The sequence below is a fragment of the Pyrus communis genome, chromosome 4, assembly GCF_963583255.1.
Source record: "Pyrus communis chromosome 4, drPyrComm1.1, whole genome shotgun sequence".
Taxonomy (NCBI): Eukaryota; Viridiplantae; Streptophyta; class Magnoliopsida; order Rosales; family Rosaceae; genus Pyrus; species Pyrus communis.
In genome coordinates, this window is record NC_084806.1 from 738576 (window position 1) to 761066 (window position 22491).

General features: G+C 37.9%; 2 protein-coding genes across 3 annotated transcripts; both read right to left on the reverse strand.

The window, feature by feature from the left end:
• Nucleotides 1–48: 48 nt before the first annotated feature.
• Nucleotides 49–8385, reverse strand: LOC137730917 (sodium/hydrogen exchanger 8-like). The gene is made up of 23 exons (XM_068469919.1): nucleotides 7835–8385; nucleotides 7280–7330; nucleotides 7081–7172; nucleotides 6741–6818; nucleotides 6514–6671; nucleotides 6221–6322; nucleotides 6031–6148; nucleotides 5554–5606; nucleotides 5413–5477; nucleotides 5271–5316; nucleotides 5125–5177; nucleotides 4603–4787; nucleotides 4214–4261; nucleotides 3970–4077; nucleotides 3486–3717; nucleotides 3004–3306; nucleotides 2770–2867; nucleotides 2458–2589; nucleotides 2146–2364; nucleotides 1860–2066; nucleotides 1383–1647; nucleotides 965–1272; nucleotides 49–865 (listed from the first exon to the last, which is right to left on the reverse strand). Exons 1-23 carry the CDS (start codon nucleotides 8040–8042, stop codon nucleotides 533–535), a joined length of 3462 nt encoding a protein of 1153 aa, XP_068326020.1. The 5' UTR covers nucleotides 8043–8385; the 3' UTR covers nucleotides 49–532.
• A 3713-nt stretch (nucleotides 8386–12098) lies between these two features.
• LOC137731995 (sodium/hydrogen exchanger 8-like) lies at nucleotides 12099–21647 on the reverse strand. Of its 2 annotated transcripts, XM_068471269.1 has the most exons (22): nucleotides 21284–21647; nucleotides 20413–20463; nucleotides 20215–20306; nucleotides 19876–19953; nucleotides 19649–19806; nucleotides 19360–19461; nucleotides 19171–19288; nucleotides 18701–18753; nucleotides 18396–18461; nucleotides 18142–18186; nucleotides 17995–18047; nucleotides 16660–16844; nucleotides 16139–16186; nucleotides 15895–16002; nucleotides 15035–15272; nucleotides 14557–14859; nucleotides 14200–14429; nucleotides 13886–14104; nucleotides 13601–13807; nucleotides 13203–13467; nucleotides 12788–13092; nucleotides 12099–12689 (listed from the first exon to the last, which is right to left on the reverse strand). In XM_068471269.1, the coding sequence occupies exons 1-22, from the start codon at nucleotides 21486–21488 to the stop codon at nucleotides 12324–12326; spliced, it is 3495 nt and encodes a 1164-aa protein (XP_068327370.1). In that variant the 5' UTR covers nucleotides 21489–21647; the 3' UTR covers nucleotides 12099–12323. The 2 variants fall into 2 exon arrangements, with proteins under 2 accessions (XP_068327370.1, XP_068327371.1); XM_068471270.1 differs by lacking the exons at nucleotides 19876–19953; nucleotides 20215–20306; nucleotides 20413–20463; nucleotides 21284–21647 and having other exon boundaries at nucleotides 19360–19456; nucleotides 19649–19784.
• Between the last annotated feature and the right edge of the window lie 844 nt (nucleotides 21648–22491).

The window sequence follows — 22491 nt, forward strand, 5'->3', positions numbered from 1 at the left end:
TCTTACCCAACCACCACCCCACTTGCTCTATTAAGCCCCTAATTCTCCCACACGCGTTTCTCTCAATTTTTCTCTTTTTGTCCTCGGCTTTGAACAAGTCAGTATTTTCATACACAAGTACGATACGGTCGCTGGTACTAACTCCTACCTCCTCAATTTTATGCCAACAATAATATTATGTATTATATGCGCATTCTATTTCACAATTAAGCGTGCCCAAATACGAGCACATACACTACATATCATTATACAAGTTTAGAGATATTTGGAAAAGAAAAAAATGCAGTTGTTACTAGCATATTTATTTACTTGAGGCATAGGCAGCATGTCCAAAATACGAGCACGTACCACCATATGTAATTATATAAGTTGAGAGATACTTGGAAATAAAACGCAGTTGCTATTAGCATATTTATTTACTTGAGGTATAGGCGGAACAGAGACTTGACGTGAAAAATACAACAATACCCTTTCTTTAACTAAAATAATTACAATACTATATCTTCTCAATCTACTACAATACCCGACTTGGTCAATCGATTCTCACAATTACGTCATCTTCACCACCCGATCCATCACTCGAACCGTCTACCGCATGGCTCTTATTTGGGTTTGTACTTTGCTGCCCTGGTGGATTTGTTTGGCCTGTGAATTTTCTCACTTCAAGGTTCTTTCTCACAGCTGTTGCCCCTTCTGGTCTGACTGAAACCAGCGGACGGCGGTGATGTGATGGAACACTCGGATATGACACATAATGTGAACGGCCTTGATATGATGGCATGCTTGGATATGACACGGTGTGTGATGGATTAATCGGACCACTTCTCGGAAAACTTCGAGCACGCCTCCTCCAATTCACATTCACCTTGTTTGCATAACAACATAAGAAAATTAGTTGGCTTGAACAAAAAGATAAAACCAAAATCATCCCATGTAGTAAAGAACATCAAGAAACTGAGCTTACAATACTGCCGTAAATGCTTAACTGCATCGCCCTCACAGACAAGCTGTTGTTTTGTCGGTCAATCCCTTCGGGGTTCTGCTTTTGCTGCTTTGCTTTGGAAATTTGCTCAGGCCAACTCATAAGACCACTATGCTCTCCAGTAAAAGACCCATGAGGATGGTGATCAAATGCACTTGATACAAATGGGGATGAGCGTCTAATCAGAGCACTGTCAGATTCAAATGCTGCGATGTCGAATATAATCACTCTCGATCTTGTTTCAACAAGATAACTGGATCCTTTATGAGAAAAACTGGCTACCCTGGTGCCTGTGATCAATTAGCAGCAAAACTGATTAGCATTAACAATGCAGAAGTGGTTTATGCAAGAATGAAACTTGTTCCGACAAGTATCTTTCGAAACAGAAGTTTATTATTACCTGATGTTTCCAGATTCTGGAAGCTCTGGTAACCATGTGAGGGGAATAGAGGTGCAGGTGATGTGATAAGTTCTTCTTGGACACCTTGGGTTTTAACGAAACCCTCTAACAGAAATCCAATGGAATGGTACGGAATTTCAAAAGATTCGTCCCTTAGGTATATCGTCATCACTGACCCTTCCGCAACAAGAGTTCTCAAATCTTGCATTGCCATTTTCTCAAATATTTGTGGAAGGAAAAGTTTCAAAAGAGCAATAGAACTTTCCTAAAAACAAAATGGAATTAAATAAAATTCGTTACATCATAATAAAATCCATAATCCTTTCCAAAATTCATATCATCATATTATCTTTTCACTTGCCACGCATTACAAAGTTGATTAAAACACTATATTGAGAAAGTACTGAAACTTTGACAAACAGTACTCTTCATGTCATTTTGGTAGCAGTAACAAGCTGAAAATTTTAGTAAGAATACCTGCCAGAGGAAGTCTTCTACTGACGGATCAGACCGGAGCATTGAATTTATCTTATGAGTTTCAATATAAAAGCAGAGAACCACAGAATCTGTGATCATGTCACAAATGTAGGGCTTTCCGGTTAGCGCTTCATACAGGCCCAAAGTACTCCCGTGAGTAAAAGTTGGATGCAGCGAGTGCTTGTTTTTTATGCTCTTACTTGTCCACTGCAACAAATAATTCTCATCCATGATATTATCCGTGACGAAATAGAGAAAATGTAGAAGCTTTAAACCATCACTTTACCTTGACTACACCAGTGGAAAGAAGCCAAATACCAGTAGGCTTGGATCCCTCCTCATAAAGCGTCATACCACACAATTTCATGGTTTCCTTGGTAGAAGCTTCAACTGGTTCACGAACTGAAGGCGGAAGAGCCCCCGTTAGAGGATGGAGACTAATCAAATCATTTATCTTTGGGATCTTTACTGATGGAGGATTCCGTAGAAGCTTTTTCATATCAGTCTGTGAAAACAAAATAATAACAAAATCAATTATCGTAAAGGAGTGAGGCACACGCTAAATAATTATACGACACAAAAGATCACCAACACGCACCTGGACTGCGTCATGAAGATGAAGCGTCTCTTTTTCTTCCAACATGCCAACCTTCTCTAGGTTTTGGAGATATTCAGTTAAATGGTTTAGAGCTGAGAATGCTACTTGTCTTGTTTTTACGACACGCAAAACCTGAAAATTCCAAACATACAAATTCATACAAGACAATCTCATGCTAAAATATTCTTCCTAAGCAAGAACACAGAGGAAAGTTTTAACTATAGACGGTAGATTAAATGTACTTCGGCTAAAAACCCTCCAACTTGAATCCAGCGCGATCAGCATATCCATGAAGAAACTTAACTAACAAACCTCAGGAAATGTGACACGAACATCTTCCAGAAACTTTTTTGCTTCTTCTCCTTCTGCCTCACTTTCATTGATGACGATTGAAGCAACTTCACTATCACCTGAATAAATAAGCACTCGAAGATCAATTACATATTTGTCAAAATACAGTGCTACTGGATAATAACCAAAACAACTTCCACTCTTACGTTACAACAACAATCACAAAAGGTATTAACTGGAAAGAAAGAATATAACCTATAAAATCATGAAGTTCCTGCCTTGCAATTCTATGGGCACGGAGAAAGGAAGCACAAATGTAACATGCAGATTCCAGCCTTTCCACAGTCAAATAGGTTACCAATTTCTGGGGGAAAATGCTAGTTTGAAGGAACTTATAGTAATTCGGGAAACGAACATGAGCTTTTAAACCTTTCCAGTCCCATAAAGGCTCACGTGAAACCAAGTCAATTGATTCGTCTACTGATTGCATCAAAATATTTGCAGTAGATTGTGTAATCCTTCCCTCATCAAGCATGTTCCAGTAAGCAGCTTGGACTCCTGATTTAAAATGGTTTTTTTTTGTATTAGCAAATGAGGCCACAGTTAGATATAGCAACCTTTAACTTTCACACCAGTAACTTTAAGAATTTTAGTTTTACGTTTCAGAAATATGTAACATAAGAAATGCCCAAGCTTGAAAGTTACCGGAACTGAAATATAAACACTACTAAATTTACCACTCAAAAGACGTTCACGTATATCCTTCAAATTTGTAACGTGCGGATTATTACTATTATAACTTTCTGAAGCATCGTGAAGGTGTACAGTTTCGGTATCAACATCAATTGCAATATATCTTTTCACAGAGGGCCAGTCAGCAGGTCCCAACTCCTCGTCATCTCCAAGATCACCAAAAGCCTCTAATGCTTTGTTCAACATTTCATATTTTGTGTACTCCAGCACGCGCCTCTGTAATAAAACAAAGATATAGCTATCAAACCAAATGCATCGACGGAAGAAAATTCTCATAACAAGTGCCCAAACATAGACATCCTCTTAACTAAGCTAGACAACTATAATTTACCTTCAAGTGGATTTATAGCGGCATGAAATGTTGAGGACTTAAAAATTATAATCCCGAAACAAAGGGAAACATCAAGCAGTACCACAGGTCTACAAGGACAACGCACTTGTATATTTTGAAGGACAGTTAAACATCACCTTAGCTGCCGATAGCTTGTCCAGATCTAGAAGGAGTAAAATGAAATGTGTGGTGGAACCATTCACAACTAGTGTCAAGAAGACAATTCCACCAGTGAAGAAAACAAACTGCAAAGGTTTAACAAATTGCTTAAATAAGAATCTCAAGTGGTGTCCAAGAATAAATTAATACGTTATGTTTGAAAATCGAGCATATTATACAATATAACAGAAAAAAGTGTGCGCTCACGCTCCAGATACGTACCAGGACTCCTGTGTCAGAACTGATAAGTGAAGAGCTGTCACTAGTTTGCTACAAGAATAAAGCTTTCAAAGGTGAGGGGGGAAAATATCTTGTCAAATATAAGATGCTTATGCACTAAAAACTAATGGAATTGCATGTAGACTACAATTACAATAATCACTTTTGACACGGCAAACAGTTAGATGTGTGAACGAAACATTTCCTCCACAAACTCAAAAATGGAGGTTTAGCAGCTGGCTTGTTGAGAACGAAATGGTTTATGATGCACCATCCAACTTGAAGAGGCAAAAGTTACGAAATTAACAAACAGTAGAGATTGATTTTTACCCACAAGGTATAAAAGTTATATTTTGCTTTGCATAAACAACAGTTTGTAATTAACAACTTGCCTTCACTGACAGTGAAAGTGACAATGCTACAGCCCCTCGCAGACCTGACCATATAAGGATTATAGCCTCTTTCCAGTCCAAACCATAGCCAAAATACCGGAGGAGGGGAAATGAAACTGCAACCACTATGAACCGGGCAATTTGTACATAAACATAGAGAAGAATGATGTACAACCAAGATTTTCCTGAAACAAAAACAATTATAGTTAAAAAGAGTTAAATAGAACCAGTCATTAGAGAACTAAGAGATAATCCACTAAAACGTTAACCGCTGAAAAGATAGCTCTCGTTTGCTTCCTTCATCCTTCGCTCTTAATGTACTTTATATTGAACAATAAGAATTTAACAACCGGGAAACAAGTTGAAAAAAAGAAATTATTACTGGGGGAGGGGGAAGTGTCCACACCTGATCGGCCTGTGTATGTGCGTCCTTGTGCGCAGTTAACGCCAAGCAAGTGACATATATTTATGAATGCAAAAATGAGTACATGCATATCTCTATGTTTGAAAAGTAAGGATTACCATGATCGAAAATATTTGCACTGCTAAGAATACCTTCAGCTATAACAACTCCACTGAAAAGAAAAACAGAAAATATGTGTTTGTTTTCCCTTTTATTATTGTCACAAAACAAAATGCAACTAAAGATTGTCAGATTATGCACTTACCTCAAGATGAAAACTAAGGTGTTAGCAATATAAGCAACCATTTCCCTGCGCAAGATGCATAGAGTACGAGCAATTAAAATTTCATGAAGGGTAGATTCAAGCGACTTTTTTTTTATCAAACTATTCACATATTTGCTGTATCAGAAATGGTGTAAACTTTGCTGGCTTTCACTCTTAAAAGCTGTCCTTGCAACCGCAGCATAAAACCTGTCCACAGATTATAACGTTATGATAAATCTATTCTCCTGTGTGCAATGAGATCTTATTGGGAAATTCAGCTTACATTCCTAAAGTCGTCACCGTCAATACACCAGAAACGCCCACACTCTCTTGAGCCTGTGGCACCCGAGTAATATATCACAGTTTTTCAATACATAAAACAGGCAACTAATGACCAAACATTTTTCCAGATAAGTGAAATGCACTATAATATGTTAACTGGAATGCTTCAATCTTCTTTACGCTAGAAGAAACAGTATAAAACACAGTTTATTGTTAACAGTCTTCAGTCATTGGTTATTGAAAGAACAGACATCAGAAGAATATTTTACATAAATTTGGAAAGGAACATACATGCAAGGAGCCAACTTCCCAGTCACACGTAAAAGTAATTGAACTATCAATAGCATTTCTATGACAGGTTTCAATCGTAAGAATTTTGCACCAATTCATACATATCCATTTACATGACAACAAGCAATTTGGAATAATAGTCATATGAACTTAACAATGAATCATCCAATTTTGGAAAGGAACATACAATGAAGTAAGCAACGTAGCTGACAGCAAGTGTTAGTGTGATCTCTATCACGGTGTCATTGAAAATGAACCTGAGCCAAAGTACAGATACTATGCCAAATGCAAGACCAATGCCTATACTGGAACAATAAAAGAGTTATTTATGTGAGACAAATCTGCCATCTCTACTCAAAGAAATATGTGAGACATACGATCCAAATGCGACTTGAGAGAGAAATTTAATTATGGCAGCCCAGTCATAGCTCTTTCCAAGGACCATTTGATAAAATAGCTGATACACCACAATTGCTATCCTGGACAAAATTAAACACATTCAGATAAGTGAAAATACGAAAGGCATAATTTACACAAAGGCTGTAAAAAACAACAGTGACAACAATCTCATACACATAAACCACGCATGGTTCACCTACACAAAATATTGAATAGTAGAACATAGAGATTATCTGGCTTGAGATAGTGTTAGATCACTAAAAATCTATACCCATCGTTCATCATGGATTCTCCTTCAATTATCGTACTCAATTTTTTGCTAGCACCAAGCTCTTTTAACAGAGCAATAACAGCCACAGGATCAGTGGCGCTAAGAAGCCCCCCAAGGAGCAGTGATGTTTTCCAACTCCACTCATAAGGGAAAGTGAGCTGCAGTTGTATATGACAATATAATTATATAACTCAAACCTATAGTCTAATTAGCAAAGTTTAGGATACCTTCAAAGCAGATCCAAGGACAAAGGTTGATATTAGAACACCCGGACCAGCTAGTATCATCATTTGTACCATACACCTCTGCACGAAAAATGGAAATTTTTTTCCGGTTCATTTCATATCTGAGACAATTTCAGGTCAACCAGTGACTTTGCAGAAAGCTACAGGTTAGAATTGCACCAAAATAAAGTTTGTTGGTCTTATTGCGCTATAAATGTTTCAGACTTTTCATGATTGTGAATAAGCAGAACAACAGCATGGTAAAAGAAGAACAAAATTAAAAACAATACAAACTCAAATTTTGAAAAATGCACAATGACAATATGTGAGGAAGAAAAGTGACCTTTATTTGGTGCACCTCCATAGAAAACGAACTCTCGAAAAGAAGGACAGGCAGAAAAACAGCCAATAGAAGGTCAGGATCAATATTTGCCCCTGCACCACAGTACAAAGCCCTCCAAGTCAAAAACAACACGAGGATGCAAAGCCTATAACCGGCGTTGCAATTGCTATTTCAACAAAGATGTAAAGCTGGAACATACAAATTCGAATTCCGTCTCCAATCCTCCCCAGTCGATGATGTGTGCCATATTCTGCATGTTTATCATCCTTTAATTAGCAAATATTAATTAAAACAAACAATTAGCTCCTAATAAAGAAACAAAGCAGAGGCCAGAGAGTATCATCCCACCATCTGAAATGGGATGACAAAGAATCAAGCAGTTCTCCGTCTCATTACAATTTCATGGTTTGCTCAATTATTCCTCCTTATATTCCATTCCTACTTCTCTTCTTAGAAATCTCACTGTTGAGATGCTGCTGCTAATTTTCTTAATCCTTGCCCCCCCAGAAATCAACCAAAAGCCACTGAATTTTGATATATACATATACATATATGTTATATAATCCAAAATTGTAAACAACAAGCTCCTAACTTTCTTTTTTGTTCATTTTAAGAACCAAATCACTGAAACCAGCAAAATTACAAAGTTTGAGAATTTGCTGCAATTAACATTAGATTAAACCCAATAATTAAATTATAATAATAAGTAGTAGTAGAAGAAGGAGAAATGGAGGAGAGAGGAAGAGAGAGAAACCTATGGAGCCGAGGCCAATGCCAAGGATGAGCAGAGCGACAGTGTAGGGAACTCTGGTACCACGCAACAGATGCCTGCAGGCGATTCCTATCAGTAAACACATCCCCACGAACGCCACTGCGTTCGTCGGGTCTGACGAACTATCTTCTTCTTCCTCTGCCGCTGTCAATATTCTGTACGGTAACTGCCATGCCGTCACTGTCGCCATTTCTCCAATCTCAAAAACTCTACTTAATTTCCGCCACAATTTGTATTCCGGTTTCTGTCTTAGCTTAAAAAGCTTTCAGCTTTTGACTTCTGCTTAAGCAATAAGCAGCAGAGATTAATGGTGGAGACTCGCGGGCGGCTTTTGCGGTTGAAAATTCGCCCTGGGCAGACTTGGCCATCATGAACAGTCTCCAATATTTTCGTCAAAACATGTCACGTCACGTCATCAGCTTCCCCATCAAAGTGACGTTTTCTATGAGCAGTTACACGCATATGCATTTTAGAGTTCGACACTCAGACAGCCGAACATCATGTTCATCATGACACTCATATCGTTCAAGGATCTTTACCCATATACTGATTCAGCGCAGTTAGGGCTAGATTGAGATTGTGGTGTTTTAAAAAAACAGCATATTAAAAAATCTGGAACATTAATGTATTTGGTAAAACAAAAAAAAAAACACTTTTCTACTGTCATTAACAATAGTTAACACTTTTTTTTTAAACTGCGGTCAAAAGCATAGAAACGCTGAAGCAGAGTTTACCATATTTCTAAAAAAGTGTGTTTTCTCAAAGCATTGTAATTAGTGTTCATTTAATGAAAATTTCAAATCATAAATATATTCCCATATATTTTACAAAATTACAATCTCATCCCATCATTATTGCTAGCTTATTGTGAGGTTTAGCTCACTCTTCCGCGCCCCACCCTTTTGATAATATTATTTGTTAAAAAAAAATATTGAGTTTGGAAGATAAGGTATCCCGATCTCTCCCAGAAGTATGATATGATGGATCAATTGGTTGGCTTTCCTTTTTTGAAGTTTAAATCCTTTTAACTTCGTATTTATTATTGATTATATATGGTATTGAAATCCACATATGAATATTGACGGGTTAGATGGATAACTTTTCACACGTAATCAGTTGGTCTAGCGATGTTTAACTTTTACTTAACTTGAGAAGGTATTAAGCTCTTTTTTAGATTCCCATATCTTTCAATCACTTGTCATTTCCTATTTTGTCTCAACCAGTTGCCTTACTTCAATAGCTTGTGTTTGAGTAGGGTGGGCATAAAAACCGCAAAACCGCAAAACCGCATCGAACCGTAAGAAAAAAACCGTGTTGACCGGAAAAGTCAACTTTGAGTGAAAAACCAAATCGAACCGTTCAAACCGGTTCCGGTTTCGGTTTCGAATGACCAAGAACCAGCAGAACCGAACCGAACCGTTTTATTAATAATAAATAAATAAAATATATATACACACACATGTCATGGTATAATAGGTTGAAAAATAGGTTGAAAATTGTGTACAGGAGCTGCTGCTTCTTGCTTGCTCTCTGAAGTCTGAAAACTTGCAATTTGTTTCATCATTTTTTTTGTTTGTTGACTGATTGACCAGTGCATATGTATTTTAGTTGTCTCTTTTTGTTGACTTGGTGCCACTACCAAAGACATTTGCATTAAAAAAGATGTGTTGTATGCAACTTTATGTAATCAGTTTTAGAAGATGTATTTGAATGCATAATGATTTGGTGTTCAAATAATTTATTATTAGGAACCGTAAACCGGCAAGAACCGAATCGGAACCGGTGTAGACCGAACCGTAATGTTCTAGTCATAAATTTAAGTGGAACCGCATCGAATTAAACTGTTAATATATTTCGGTTCCGGTTCCAATTTAGGGGTGGAACCGCACCGAACCGCACCGTGCCCACCCCTATGTCTGAGAGGAGAACAATGACATGTGTGCTCAATGTTTGTAATTAGAATCACTTACACAACACATACAAAACTACGTTACGTGTTTCCTATTTTATTAGCACAAGACAACCGTGACAAATGTACCTGGCGGTCTTATACAAATCCTTGTCGTGTATTACATGTTTAGTCTTTCGATTGAACCCAACGTAAATGCAAAAACAAACATGCATGCAAAAGGACTGAACAGGCCGAATGATGAGTGGGCCCCACCCATTTAGAGGTCCAGCAGATCACGTGTTGCAAATTGGAAGTCACAGGGACGTTGGCAAACTTAAGACTTTGGGGTACAGTAACTTGGATTTGAGAAGATTTTACTAGATTTTGATAAGTAATCGATTTCATAAGATTATATAGATTTCTACATAATTTATATAGATTTTGGAAGATTTAGTAGCGTTGAATCTTAACTGTTAAATAAATCAGGTAATGATAAATGCATCTAGGTCATAAATCTAATCAAATGAAGTTGTTCATGATTTGGAACTCCATCCCTTGAAGTTGAAAAAAAGTCAAGATGATCACATAAACCCAACTCCTCAAAGACCACCAATGCACCCCTTTCCAATCTACTACCTCACTTTATTCTTATCCCTTTTGTTGTCACCTCCATGTATTCAAGTATGGTCCGAAGAATCTCGACAGTAGTTCCATGAACAATCCTTTGCAGGATTGGATTTTTTTTTTTATACTGGAAATGCCATAAAGCGCGAACCAAGGTCCGTGATACGAAAACCAAAATCAGAATGAGGAAGAAAAAGATATTGTGATGTAAGTCCATTATTCCTTGCATGAGCACATTCTCTTTGAGAATAGTTAGTAAAACTAATTCGAGTAAGCAAGTCCAGTGCTATCAGTTACAAGTGCCTCGTTCGCCATCATCTATGATACTTGTTTATGGCAAGCCTAAACGACCTTACTGTCTCAACCTGACTGACTGACGACTAGCTTTTACTTGATAGTAAGTGCTTGATATCCAGGAGTACTTTTAATATTTATGAATGAAACGAATTCATTCACGTCACATAAAAACAAGCGTAAATTAAGAAGCAGACATGCTCTCAGCAATCAGCAGGAGGGCCTAGCAACGATGAAAAAATTGCAGATATGAAGAAAAAATTGCGACCTTGCAACAAAAAATTGAAGTAAAAAATTGAAGGGGAATTAGTCCTCCTTCTCCAGCTTGTCGCTCGGACTCGGAATCCGAGTTGTTAAGACTCGGGGAGGCTCTGAGTGAGCTGGGGACTTGGCGACGGTGCGTCAGCGGTGGTGGTGTTTTAATGGATCAACCACTGCACTCGACGCCGGTGACTGCGTCTGAGGTTTCTGTTGTCGTCGATTCTGCCGCCAGTGGTCATCGTCTCAATCAGCCTCGCATTATGGACGGCTCTATTATGTAGACAACAATAAGGTGGGAATAAATATATACGTATAAGATAACCTATATATGCGTTTGTCTATATATATATATCTCGACACCCTTTTTCTCGGGCGTTGTTGTGAATCTAGTCATGCTCATCACCACAATATTACTGACACTGGTAATGATCATAATATGGAGAACACCACCGGTGCTGGTTGCTCTTCACTTGTGCGTATTCTTCGCGATGGAAAGTGCTTACGTGAGTGCAGTCTTCACGAAGATCGCAGAAGATGGATGGATTCCGTTTGCCATATCCTTTATCCTCGCCTTCGTCTTGTGTGGTTGGTTCAAAGGGTTCCTGGATTGTGCTCCTTGTACATCAACATTTAAGACGGCCTCACTCCGATTCTTTGACACCATGATAAAAACATGTAATCCCTTCACCAGGTCACTATGTTAACTACTCTTCGATACCTTTTGGTTCCGGAGGTTGCCCATCATGAGAGGATTGTCGTCACAAAACTCGGCCTGAAAGGAGTTTATGGGTGCGTTATTCAGTATGGCTATGCAGATCCCCTAAACCTCGAGGGAGACGATTTTGTTAGTCAAGTTACTAATATCTTGCAGGCACATCTACAGAGCACCTCAGGACGTCTTCCATTTGATCCTTGAGAGGTCCGAGAAGAGAGATCTATTTGGAAGCAGCAAGGAGTGCTGGATTGTGAAGTTCAGCAAGTTAACTGTCGGTTTTCCCTGCCTGCTTTCGGGGTGCCTCTGCCTCGGCGTTTCGAGGTTGGAATGCTTTACGAGGTTAAAGAGGAAGGCTAATTTTCAGTCCTCACAGGTAGAACGTTGAAAGAAATATTTTTTCTGGATGTGACGAGCAGAAGTTTCATGTACAAGATTGAGCATCTGCCAAATTATTACAGACGTAAGTGTAATTCTTCATCTCAACCCTCCACAGGAGGAGCGGGGAGCGAATCGAAATATATGCAAACTTTAATTATTCATTTCTACAATCGATTGATGGTTGACGTCACGTATAAGATCTCTAAGATCCAACAAAAAAAAAATTACAGAGACGCTTTGTTTTGATACTTGGAACGATAGTGAATCAAACATTACAATCGTGGTTTTCGGAATCATGAGATAAACATTCAAGGAGCCTGGGGAAAAGAAAGCGTACTTGGGGAATCGATTCTCACAATTACATCATCTTCACCACCCGATTCATCACTCGAATCCTCTACCACATGGCTCTTATTTGGGTCTGTACTTTGCTGCCCTGGAGGATTTGTTTGGCCTGTGAATTTTCTCACTTCAAGGTTCTTTCTCACAGTTGTTGCCCCTTCTGATCTGACTGAAACCAGTGGACGGTGGTGATATGATGGAATATTCGGATATGACACATTGTGTGAACGGCCTTGATATGATGGCATGCTTGGATATGACACGGTGTGTGATGGATTAACCGGACCACTTCTCGGAAAACTTCGAGCACGCCTCCTCAGATTCACATTCACCTTGTTTGCACAACATGAGAAAATAAGTTAGCTTGAACCAAAAGATAAAACCACAATCAAATCCCAAGTACTAAAGAACATCAAGAAACTGAGCTTACCAAACTGCCGTAAACGCTTAACTGCATAGCCCTCGCAGACAAGTTGTTGTTTTGTCGGTCAATCCCTTCGGGGTTCTGCTTTTGCTGCTTTGCTTTGAAAACTTGCTCAGGCCAACTCATAAGACCACTATGCTCTCTAGTAAGAGACCTATGAGGATGATCAACTGCATTTGATATAAACGAGGGTGAGCGCCTAATCAGAGCACTGTCAGATTCAAATGCTGCGATGTCGAATATAATCACTCTCGATCTTGTTTCAACAAGATAGTTGGATCCTTTATGAGAAAAACTGGCTACCCTGGTGCCTGTGATCAATTAGCAGCAAAACTGATTAGCATTAACGATGCAGAAGTGGTTTATGCAAGAATGAAACTAGTTCCGACAAGTATCTTTTGAAATAGAAGTTTGATATCACCTGCTGTTTCCAGATTCTGGAAGCTCTGGTAACCATGTGAGGGGAATAGAGGTGCAGGTGATGTGATCAGTTCTTCTTGGACACTTTGGATTTTAACGAAACCCTCTAACAGAAATCCAATGGAACGGTACGGAATTTCAAAAGATTCGCCCCTTAGGTAAATCGTCATCACTGACCTTTCCGCAACAAGAATTCTCAAATCTTGCATTGTCATTTTCTCAAATATTTGTGGAAGGAAAAGTTTCAAAAGAGCAATAGAACTTTCCTAAAAACAAAATGGAATTAAATAAAATCAGTTACATCATTATAAATCCATAATCCTTTCCAAAATTCATATCATCATATTATCTTTTCACTTGCCCGGCATTACAAAGTAGAAATTTTTAGTAAAAGAATACCTGCCAGAGGAAGTCTTCTACTGAGGGATCGGACCGGAGCATTGAATGTATCTTATGAATTTCAATGCAAAAGCAGAGAACCACAGAATCGGTGATCATGTCACAAATGTAGGGCTTTCCAGTTAGCACTTCATACAGGCCCAAAGTACTCCCGTGAGTGAAGGTTGGATGCAGCGAGTGCTTGTTTTTTATGCTCTTACTTGTCCACTGCCACAAATAATTCTCATCCATGATATTATCCGTGAGGAAAAACAGAAAATGTCGTAGCATCGAACTTTTAATTACCTTGACTACCCCAGTTGAAAGAAGCCAAATACCAGTAGGCTTGGATCCCTCCCTGTAAAGCGTCACACCACGCAATTTCATTGTTTCCTTGGTAGAACCTTCAAGTGGTTCACGAACTGAAGGCGGAAGGGCCCCCATTAGAGGATTGAGACTAATCAGATCATTTATTTTTGGGATCTTTACTAATGGGGGATTCCTTAGAAGCTTTTTCAAATCAGTCTGCATGAAACCAAAATAACAACAAAATCTATTATCGTCAATGAGTGAGGCACACACTAAATAATTATACGACACAAAAAATCACCAACACGCACCTGGACTGCGTCATGAAGATGAAGCATCTCCTTTTCTTCCAATATGCCAACCTTCTCTAGGTTTTGGAGATATTCAATTAAATGGTTTAGAACTGAGTATGTTACTTGTCTTGTTTTTACAACACGCAGAACCTGAGGAAATGTGACACGAACATCTTCCAGAAACTTTTTTGCTTCTTCTCCTTCTGCCTCACTTTCATTAATGACGACAGAAGCAACTTCACTATCACCTGAATAAATAAGCACATGAAGATCAATTACATATTTTTCAAAATATAGGGCTACTACAATAAGATAATAACCAAAACAATTTCCGTTCTTACATTACAACAACAATCACAAAAGGTATTAACTAACCTATAAAATCATGAAGTTCCTGCCTTGCAATTCTATGGGCACGGAGAAAGGAAGCACAAATGTAACATGCAGATTCCAGCCTTTCCACGGTGAAATAGGTTACCAATTTCTGAGGGAAAACGCTAGTTTGAAGGAACTTGTAGTAATTTGGGAAATGAACATGAGCTTTTAAACCATTCCAGTCACATAAAGGCTCACGTGAAACCAAGTCAATCGCTTCATCTACTGATTGCATCAAAATATTTGCAGAAGATTGTGTAATCCTTCCCTCATCAAGCATGTTCCAGTAAGCAGCTTGGACTCCTGATTTAAAATGGTCTTTTTGTATTAGCAAATGAGGCCACAGTTAGATATAGCAACCTTTAACTTTGACACCAGTATCTTTAAGCATTTTAGTTTTACGTTTCAGAAATATGCAACGTAACAAATGCCTAAGCTTAAGTTACTGGGACTGAAATATAAACACTGCTAAATTTACCATTCAAAAGACGTTCACGTATGTCCTTCAAATGTGTAACGTGCGGATTATTACTATTTTCACTTTCTGATGCATCGTGAGGGTGTACAGGTTCGGTATCAACATCATTTAAGCTTGCAATATATCTTTTCACAGTGAGCCAGTCAGCAGGCCCCAACTCCTCATCATCTCCAAGATCACCAAAAGTCTCTAATGCTTTGTTCAACATTTCATATTTTGTGTACTCCAGCACGCGCCTCTGCAACAAACAAAGATATAGATATAAACCGAACGCATACAACAACAACAATAACAACAAAGCCTTTTCCCACTAAGTGGGGTTCAGCTGTATGAATCCTAGAACGCCATTGCGCTCGGTTCTGTGCCACGTCTTCCGTTAGATCCAAATACTCTAAGTCTTTTGTTAGAGTCTCTTCCAAAGTCTTCCTAGGTCTTCCTTTACCCTTTCAGCCCTGAACTTCTATCCCGTAATCGCATCTTCTTACCGGAGCGTCAATGGGCCTTTGTTTCACATGTTCAAACCACCGTAATCGATTTTCTCTCATCTTTCCTTCAATTTCGGCTACTCCTACTTTACCTTGAATATCTTCATTCCTAATCTTATCCTTTCTCGTGTGCCCACACATTCTAAACCAAATGCATACACGGAAGAAAATTCTCATAACAAGTGCTCGAGCATAGACCTCCTCTAACTAATCTCGACAATTATTATTTGTGTTCAAATGGATTAATAGCTGTATGAAATGTTGAGGAATTACTTAAAATTATAATCCTGAAACAAAGAAAGGGAAACGTAAAGCAGTACCATAGGTCTACAAGGACAATGTAGTTGTATATTTTGAAGGACAGTTAAACCTCACCTTAGCTGCTGATATCTTGTCCAGATCTAGAAGGCGTAAAATGAATTGTGTGGTGGAACCGTTCACAACTAGTGTCAAGAAGACAATTCCGCCAGTGAAGAAAACAAACTGCAAAGGTTTACACAGATTGCTTAAATAAGTATCTCAAGCGGTGTCCAAGAATAAATTAATTAGTCTGTTTGCAAATCTATCACACTATACAATGAAACAGAAGAAAGTGTGCGCTCATGCTTCAGATACGTACAAGGACTCCTGTGTCAGAACTGATAAGTGAAGAGCTGTCACTAGTTTGCTACAAGAATAAAGGTAAATCAATTAGAAGCCATGAAAATCATGGGTATTCAGAAGGAAAAAAAATAAAAGGAAAATACTATGAAATGAATACGCACAAACAAGCAATATGAACGTAAAACTTTCAAAGGTTTTTTTGGTGGGGGGTGGGTTGGGATGGGGGGAATATCTTTTCAAATGTAAGATGCTTCCTTTTGTCAGATTATGCACTAAAAACTACTTGCATGTAGACTACAATAATCACTTTTGACACAGCAAACAGTTAGATGTGTGAGTGAAACATTTCCTTCACAAACTCAAAAAATGGAGGTTTAGCAGCTGGTTTATTGAGAACGGAAAAGTTTATGATGCACCGTCCAACTTCAAAAGGAAAAAGTTAAGAAATTAACAGACAGTAGAGATTGAATTTTAACCACAAGGTATAAAAGTTAAATTTTGCTTTGCATAAACAACAGTTTGTAATTAACAACTTGCCTTCACTGACAGTGAAAGTGACAATGCTACAGCCCCTCGCAGACCTGACCATATAAGGATTATAGCCTCTTTCCAGTCCAAACCATATCCAAAATACCGGAGAAGGGGAAATGAAACAGCAACAACTATGAACCGGGAAACTTGTACATAAACATAGAGAAGAATGAGGTACGACCAAGATTTTCCTGAAACAAAAAGAATTAGAGTTGCAAAGAGTTAGATAGAACCAGTCATAAAAGAACTAACAGATCAACAACAATAAAGTCTTATCGCACTAAATGAGGCTGGCTATATGAATCCTAGAACGCCATTGCGCTCGGTTACGTGTCATGTCCTCCGTTAGATCCAAGCACTCTAAGTCTTTTCTTATAGTCTCTTCCAAAGTCTTCCTCTACCCCTTCGGCCTTGGACCTCTGTCCCGTAATCGCATCTTCTAACCAGAGTGTTAGTAGGCCTTCGTTGCACATGTCCAAACTACCGTAACGAATTTTCTCTCATCCTTCCTTCAATTTCGGCTACTTCTACTTTACCTCGGATATCCCCATTCCTAATCTTATCCTTTCTTGCGTGCCCACACATCCAACGAAGCATCCTCATCTCTGCTACACCCATTTTATGTATGTGTTGATGCTTAACCGTCCAACATTCTGTGTCATACAGTATCGTCGGCCTTATTGTTTTCCCATAAAATTTTCCCTTGAGCTTCAGTGGCATATGACGGTCACACAACACGTCGGATGCACTCTTCAACTTCATTCATCCAGCTTGTATTCTATGGTTGAGGTCTCCATCTAATTCTCCATTCTTTTGCAAGATAGATCGTAGGTAGCGAAAGCGAACGCTCTTTGCTACTTCCTGGTCTTCGATCCTCACCCCTAACTCATTTGGGCCTCCATTTGCACTCCATATAAAATAACTAACAGATAATCCACTAAAATGTTAACCACCCAAAAGATAGTTTTCGTTTTCTTCTTTCATTCTTCATTCTTAATGTATGTAATCTATATTGAACGATAAGAATATAGTAATCAGCAAACAAAGTTGAAAAATTATCTGTAAGAACATATTACAAGAAAAATAAATATTTAGAAGGTAAATCCACAAAGTTAAGGAGCTACTTATGAAGAATGTCAAAGATATACGGTGTGAAACAACAAAAATATGCAACAGTGCTAAGATCTATTGTTCGGCCTTTGTGCTTTGGAAGAGTCCACACCTGATCTGCCTGTGTATGTGTGTGCGTGTGCTCAGTTATGACCAAGCGAGTACATATATTTATGAATGCAAAAATGAGTACATAAATGCATATCTCCATGTTTGAAAAGTAAGGATTACCGTGATTAAAAATATTTTCACCACTAAGAACGCCTTCAGCAATAACAACTCCACTGAAAAGAAAAACAGAAAATATGTGTTTTGTTTTCCATTTTGTTATTGTCACAAAACAAAATACAACTAAAGAGCGATGGATTATGCACTTACCTCAAGATGAAAACTAAGGTATTAGCAATATAAGCAACCATTTCCCTGTGCAAGATGCATAGAGTACGAGCAATTAAAATTTCATGAAGAGTAGATTCAAGAGAGATTTTTTTTATCAAACTATTCACACATTTGCTGTATCTTTATGTTTTAGAGATTATTAACTATATGATGAATTTACTCATGAATTGGACCTTTGTTTAATCAAACAGCCAGCCTTAGTTTAAAGTGATAACTACAACCACACGATATACCAGAAATGATGTAAACTTTGTTGGCTTTCACCCTTAAAAGCTGTCCTTGCAACTGCAGCATAAAACCTGTCCACAGATTAAAACATTAGGATAAAGGGAAAACTAATGAAAAGGGCTTGAAAACTTTGAGTTTTAACGAAAATGACAAAATAAAGGGTAAAGTGAATAGTACCAGAATTGACTTTTTAGTGTAAAAATATGGTTTTTCGTTAAAGTGAACAGTACTGAAAGCTTTTCGTTAAAGTTCCCTAGGATAAATGCATTCACCAGTGAGAAATGAGATGTTATCGGGAAATTCAGCTTACATTCCTAAAGTCATCACCGTCAAGACACCGGACACGTCTGCACCCTCTTGAGCCTGTGGCACCCGAATAAAATATCTCAGTTGTTTCATACACAAAACAGGCAACTAATGATCACATATTTTTCCAGATAAGTGAAATGCATTATAATATGTTAAGTGGAATACATCAACCTTCTTTACGCTAGTAGAAACCATAAGAGACATGGTTTATTGTTAACAATCCTTGATTGTTTTTTGGGATAAAAGAGACATCAAAAGAATATTTTACATAAATTTGGAAAGGATCATACATGCAAGTAGACAACTTCCCGGTCACATGTAAAAGTAATTGCAGAACTATCTATAGCAGTTCTATGACAGGTTTCAGTCTTAAGAATTTTGCACCAATTCATACATATCTATTGACATGACAACAAGCAATTTGGAATAATAATCATATGATGAAGCATCCAATTTTGGAAAGGAACATACAGTGAAGTAAGCAACATAGCTGACAGCAAGTGTTAGTGTGATCTCTATCACGGTGTCGTTGAAAATGAAGCCGAGCCAAAGTACAGATACTATGCCAAAAGCAAGACCAATGCCTACACTGGAACGATAAAAGAGTTAACATGTGAAACAAATCTGCCATCTCTACTCAAAGAAATATGGAAGACATACGCTCCAAATGTAACTTGAGATAGAAATTTAATTATGGCGGCCCAGTCATAGCTCTTTCCAAGGACCATTTGATAAAATAGCTGATACACCACAATTGCTGTCCTGGACGAAATTAAACACATTCAGATAAGAGAAAATACGAAAGGCATAATTTACACAAATGTTGTAAAAAACAACAGCACAACAATTCATACATATGAACCACCCATGGTTCACCTACACTAAATATTGGATAGTAGAGAATGGATTATCTAACTTGAGATAGTGTTAGGTCACTAAAAATCTATACCCGTCATTCATCAAGGATTCTCCTTCAATTATTGTACTCAATTTTTTGCTAGCACCAAGCTCTTTTAACAGAGCAACAACAGCCACAGGATCAGTAGCGCTAAGAAGCCCCCCAAGCAACAGTGATGTTTTCCAACTCCAGTCATAAGGAAAAGTGAGCTGCAGTTGAATATGACAATATAATTATATAACTCCAACATATAGTCTAATTAGCAAAGTTTAGGATACCTTCAAAGCAGATCCAAGGACAAAGGTTGACATTAGAACACCCGGACCAGCTAGTATGAGCATTTGTACCATACACCTCTGCACGAAAAATAGAAAATTTTGCCGGTTCGTTTCATATCCGGGACAATTTCATGTCAACCAGTGACTTTGCAGAAAGCTACAGGTTAGAATTGCACCAAAGTAAAGTTTGCTGGTCTTATTGCTGTATATATGTTTCATACTTTCCAGGATTGTGAATATGCAGAACAACAGCATGGTAAAGGAAGAACAAAATTAAAAACTATATAAACTCTAATTTTTTAAACTGCACGATTAGAATATGTGAGGAAGAAAAGTGACCTTTATTTGGTGCACCTCCATAGAAAACGAACTCTCAAAAAGAAGGGCAGGCAGAAAAACAGCCAATAGAAGTGAAGGATCAATATTTGCCCCTGCACCACGGTAGAAAGCCCTCCAAGTCAAAACACCACAAGGATCCAAAGCCTATAATCGGTATTGCAATTGCTATGTCAGCAAAGATGTAAAGCTGGAACTTACAAATTCGAATTCCGTCTCCAATCCTCCCCAATTGATGATGTGTGCCATATTCTACATGTTTATCAACCTTTAATTAGCAAATATTAATTAAAACAAACAATTAACTCCTAACAAAGACATAAAGCAGAGGCCAGAGAGTATCATATCATCCCACCATCTGAAATTGTGTCTCACTACAATTTCATGGTTGTTGTTCATTTATTCCTCCTTATATTCCGTTCCTATTTCTATTCTTAGAAACCTCACTGTTGAGATGCTGCTGCTGATTTTCTTAATCCTTGCCCCCACAAATCACCCTAAAACCACTGAATTTTGATATATAAACATAAGGGACGGATCCGTGGCACCACTCTTTTTACACAACTTTTAACACACGTTTTTGTGGGACCCACTTCGTAATGTATTTTAACAATCCAAACAAGCTATCATTTAGGTATTTCCTCAGAGATCATGTCTACCAAAAAATCACTCAAATCTAAAACCATCTAACCGTTGGATTAAAGTGTTTAGGGTATCTTTGTAGAATCGTATTCGTCCATTTTCTTCACTACAAATGAATGTTTTAGTGATTTTTGCGAAAATGATCCATGAACGATGTTCTACAGATAAAGAGTTCAGATCATTGAAATTACGACAGTGAACTCCACATGTGTCAGAAATTGTGTAGACACAATACTGCCGCGGATCCACCATATATATTCATATAAACAAGCTCCTAACTTTTTTTGTTCATTTTTAAGATTCAAATCACTGAAATCAGCAAAAATACGAAGTTTGATAACTAGCTCCAGTTAATATTATATGAAACCCAATCATTAAAATAATAATAATAATAACAACAAGAATAAATGGAGGAGAGTGAGAGAGAGACCTATGGAGCCGAGGCCAATGCCAAGGATGAGCAGAGCGACAGTGTAGGGAACTCTGGTACCACGCAACAGATGCCTGCTGGCGATTCCTAACACCAAACACAACCCCACGAACGCCACCGCGTTCGTCGGGTCCGACGAGCTATCTTCTTCTTCCTCCACCGCCAAGATTCTGTACGGTAACTGCCATGCCGTCACCGTCGCCATTTCTCCAATCTCAAAAGCTCTACTTAATATCCACCAAAATTTGACTTCCTGTTTCAGTCCCAGCTTAAAAAGCTTAAAGCTTTCAGCTTTTGACTTCTGATTAAGCAATAAGCAGCAGCATACTAGTGGTAAAGACTCGCGAGCGGCTTTTGCTGTTGAAAAAAAGTAGTTGCGCGCTTTATATACTCTGAGAAGATGATTGAAGTTGAACGACACGATCACTGTCGGTCACGTTTCGTTCTGTCACGGACAAATAATGCCTGGCGATTTTGCTCTTGGACGTAAGCGCCGATTTGTCAAATAATCGCCTCACCGAACGACTGGAAATACCTCGGACTGATGATTTTTTACGGTGGATATTTATTAACGATGAATTCAGAGTAACTACTATTTTATTTTTTATTTATTTTTCTATGTTTATCTACAGATCACAGATCTTGACTAAATAATTTCTTAGTCGTTATTTTCACCAAGTTGTCGCCTATATAACATTTTAATCGGAAATTCCGTACTGTCCGCGTTTATTTTATATTAAAAAATTCTACGTTGTTCCGATGCATTTTATATCAAGATCTTAACGATTCGATCTTGATTAAGAATCTAAGAGTTGAATATCTCGGAATATAAAGTTGTACAAGCACATAACCAAAATATTCTAGCTTTAGATGATAGCCCAAAATATAGGGTAAGAGGGGATCAGAAAAGCATTTGATTCAACATGGCTTACATGTATTTGTCAAACTTAACTTATGTAGCTCAAAAAAATCATGTGCTATTACTCGTTTAGAAGTACTTTTAAAATAACTAAAAGCGTTTATGGTAAAAAAATTTGAAATCCAAAAAAGTTTTCTTTAAAACGTTTTCAGTCATTTTAAAATTCTTTCAAATGAATCATATATTTGCCCTTTGCTGCCTAATTTTCTATGGTAATTAAAGCCACTATATTATTATTTTTGAACAAACGATATTATTTACATTAAGGGAAAAGTGATGAGCTTAGACT

Coding starts and splice junctions, on each gene's coding strand:
- LOC137731995 (XM_068471269.1), bottom strand. CDS start 21,488: ATGGCGACGGTGACGGCATGGCAGTTACCGTACAGAATCTTGGCGGTG. Junction 18,754..19,170: donor GCTATGTTGCTTACTTCACT/GTATGTTCCTTT, acceptor CGGGTGCCACAG/GCTCAAGAGGGTGCAGACGT. Junction 14,860..15,034: donor ACGTGAACGTCTTTTGAATG/GTAAATTTAGCA, acceptor ATTTTAAATCAG/GAGTCCAAGCTGCTTACTGG.
- LOC137730917 (XM_068469919.1), bottom strand. CDS start 8,042: ATGGCGACAGTGACGGCATGGCAGTTACCGTACAGAATATTGACAGCG. Junction 2,590..2,769: donor TTCGTGTCACATTTCCTGAG/GTTTGTTAGTTA, acceptor TGGAATTTTCAG/GTTTTGCGTGTCGTAAAAAC. Junction 2,067..2,145: donor TTTCCACTGGTGTAGTCAAG/GTAAAGTGATGG, acceptor TATTTGTTGCAG/TGGACAAGTAAGAGCATAAA.